Source organism: Ciona intestinalis, unplaced genomic scaffold, assembly GCF_000224145.3.
Source record: "Ciona intestinalis unplaced genomic scaffold, KH HT000983.1, whole genome shotgun sequence".
Taxonomy (NCBI): domain Eukaryota; kingdom Metazoa; phylum Chordata; class Ascidiacea; order Phlebobranchia; family Cionidae; genus Ciona; species Ciona intestinalis.
Window position 1 is genome coordinate 968 of NW_004191304.1, and position 2,098 is coordinate 3,065.

Below are 2,098 nucleotides of genomic sequence, written 5' to 3' on the forward strand. Positions count from 1 at the left end.
CTCTAAAAGAGACTTGTTAATTGTTAAAAAACACGATTAGGAAACATGGGATATTTTGTATTATGTACTAACGGTATCCACCTTACCCCATATAGTAATAACTACCACGATATGTTTCTATGGAAAATAGCAAACATAGGACATCTTAATGTATTTGTATGTTCCGTTACATGGGTTACCAAATACAGTATTGGTTGCTGTAATTGCACATCGTTGTTTGCCATGGCATGTATTGTGGATTCGTCGAAACGAACTTCTAGATTTGCATCTCGATGAACGGATGGCACGAGACGGACACCTGATTGCGATAAACTTATAGTAGGATGGGGGAAGACGGGACATTTTCTCGTCCAATTTGGTTGTAAATAACAAGGAAGAATTATAAATCGTATATCTCTACGACGCTGCACTTACGTGAGTTTATTTGTTCTTCCATAAAAGCCAGTCAAAACTCCAATACGTTTCCCAGTTCCACAGTTAATGATGCGACGTTGCCGTTCACAAATGACTCGAACGGTTGGAATAGGATTGGAACAAGTTGGATCTATAGGGAAAAAAGTTCAAATGCTAAGAAAGCATCATGTTTCACCAATATAACTTTTGGGGGACCTATACCCTGCAAAATAGACTTTCATAGACCGTTGTTAATTGTTTAAAACACAATCAGGATATTAAGGTGTCCGATCTTACCCCTACAGTACTATAGTCAATAATATGTAAACCGTAGACGGCTTGTTTTTAAAAACTGTTTTAAAGTATTATAGTAATAAGTATGGTTATTCAACATATTATTGTTTGCAATTAAACATGCGTTCGTGTAGCTTTGAATGAATGTAACTTACTTTATCCTTGCGGGGCCGGAAAACGACAGTCGTTATAACACGTGTTTGACACCTTGTGCCAGCTTACGAGTTACCATGTTTGTTACTTCGTGGGTAATTATTTTGGGGGGTGTCATTTTTTATGTATGGCTGATAATTTGGACAACCCATTAGTAACCACTATGGTTGGAGCAATTGCCGTTAAGTGTCTTGCCCAAGGACACATACGCCCACAATGGTAGCAACGTCGAGCATGAAACCCATAACCTCTGGGTTACAGGCAGGCGCGCTAACCACTATACCACGGCGCCTTTCACAACAGGTATAACCGTCCAAGACACAGACAGTGCAATACGGAGTTAAGTATATATAGTGTTGTGGATGGAGTCAGGAGTCTCATTGCTCATATGAACGACACACATAAGAGTATTGGGTTATTGGGAAAACTATAGCCAATCCTCGGGTGTTAAAGAAATGGGGAAACTCTGTGGTAAATCCTATAGCATAGGACCTCTGATATAAGGCCCTCACCCACACGGAATAAATCATTATAGCAACTTACAGATACAAGTATACGACATGTAGATATACTTGGGCGTTCCACGACAAGGATCTCCGAATATAGAATTCCGAGCATCTAATCTGCAACCGTTTTGTCCTTGGCAAGCGTCTTTAATTATCTCATTTGATGACGTAGAGGCGCAACTTGTGCTTTGTATGTTAGTGTTCGGCCGACGACATCTGGAATATCAGTGAGAGTATGTAGTGCTGTGGGGTAAGATGGATACCGTTAGCCATAATATCTGTTATATGGTACTGTGGGGTAAGATGGATACCGTAGCCCATAATATCTGTTATATAGTACTGTGGGGTAAGATGGATACCGTAGCCCATAATATCCCATATTTCCGGATCGTGTTTTTAACAATTAACAACTCTCTTTTAGAGTTGTGTGGATACTGTTATATAATTCTGTAAATATGTTTTGTTTACTACCAAATGGGACGATAAAACAGATTAAAACATGGACTATCTTCAAAGAAATAGGGGAAGCGACAGGCTCCTTAAACTGGTGAGGTCCATGCAGTAGTACCCCGGGTGTTAGGGTAATGGACCAATCGTGGCCTAGATCCTAGAACCCATGGCGTGATACGCTGCAGGACCTCACCCACATAGAATAGAATCTATAAAAATATAAAGCAAAAAAACAAAACAGTATATATTTTTAATTCGTGTTTATTGCACTAGAAAAAATACAGGTTATATCATAGATGATT

The 2,098-nt window shown here is 39.3% G+C and overlaps 1 protein-coding gene across 1 annotated transcript; it reads right to left on the reverse strand.

Moving 5' to 3' along the window:
• Positions 1–15: 15 nt before the first annotated feature.
• Positions 16–1,595, reverse strand: LOC101242233 (D-galactoside-specific lectin-like). The gene is made up of 3 exons (XM_004227434.3): positions 1,384–1,595; positions 415–544; positions 16–298 (listed from the first exon to the last, which is right to left on the reverse strand). Exons 1-3 carry the CDS (start codon positions 1,400–1,402, stop codon positions 118–120), a joined length of 330 nt encoding a protein of 109 aa, XP_004227482.3. The 5' UTR covers positions 1,403–1,595; the 3' UTR covers positions 16–117.
• Between the last annotated feature and the right edge of the window lie 503 nt (positions 1,596–2,098).

Coding starts and splice junctions, on each gene's coding strand:
- LOC101242233 (XM_004227434.3), bottom strand. Junction 299..414: donor GGAAGAACAAATAAACTCAC/GTAAGTGCAGCG, acceptor TATCGCAATCAG/GTGTCCGTCTCGTGCCATCC.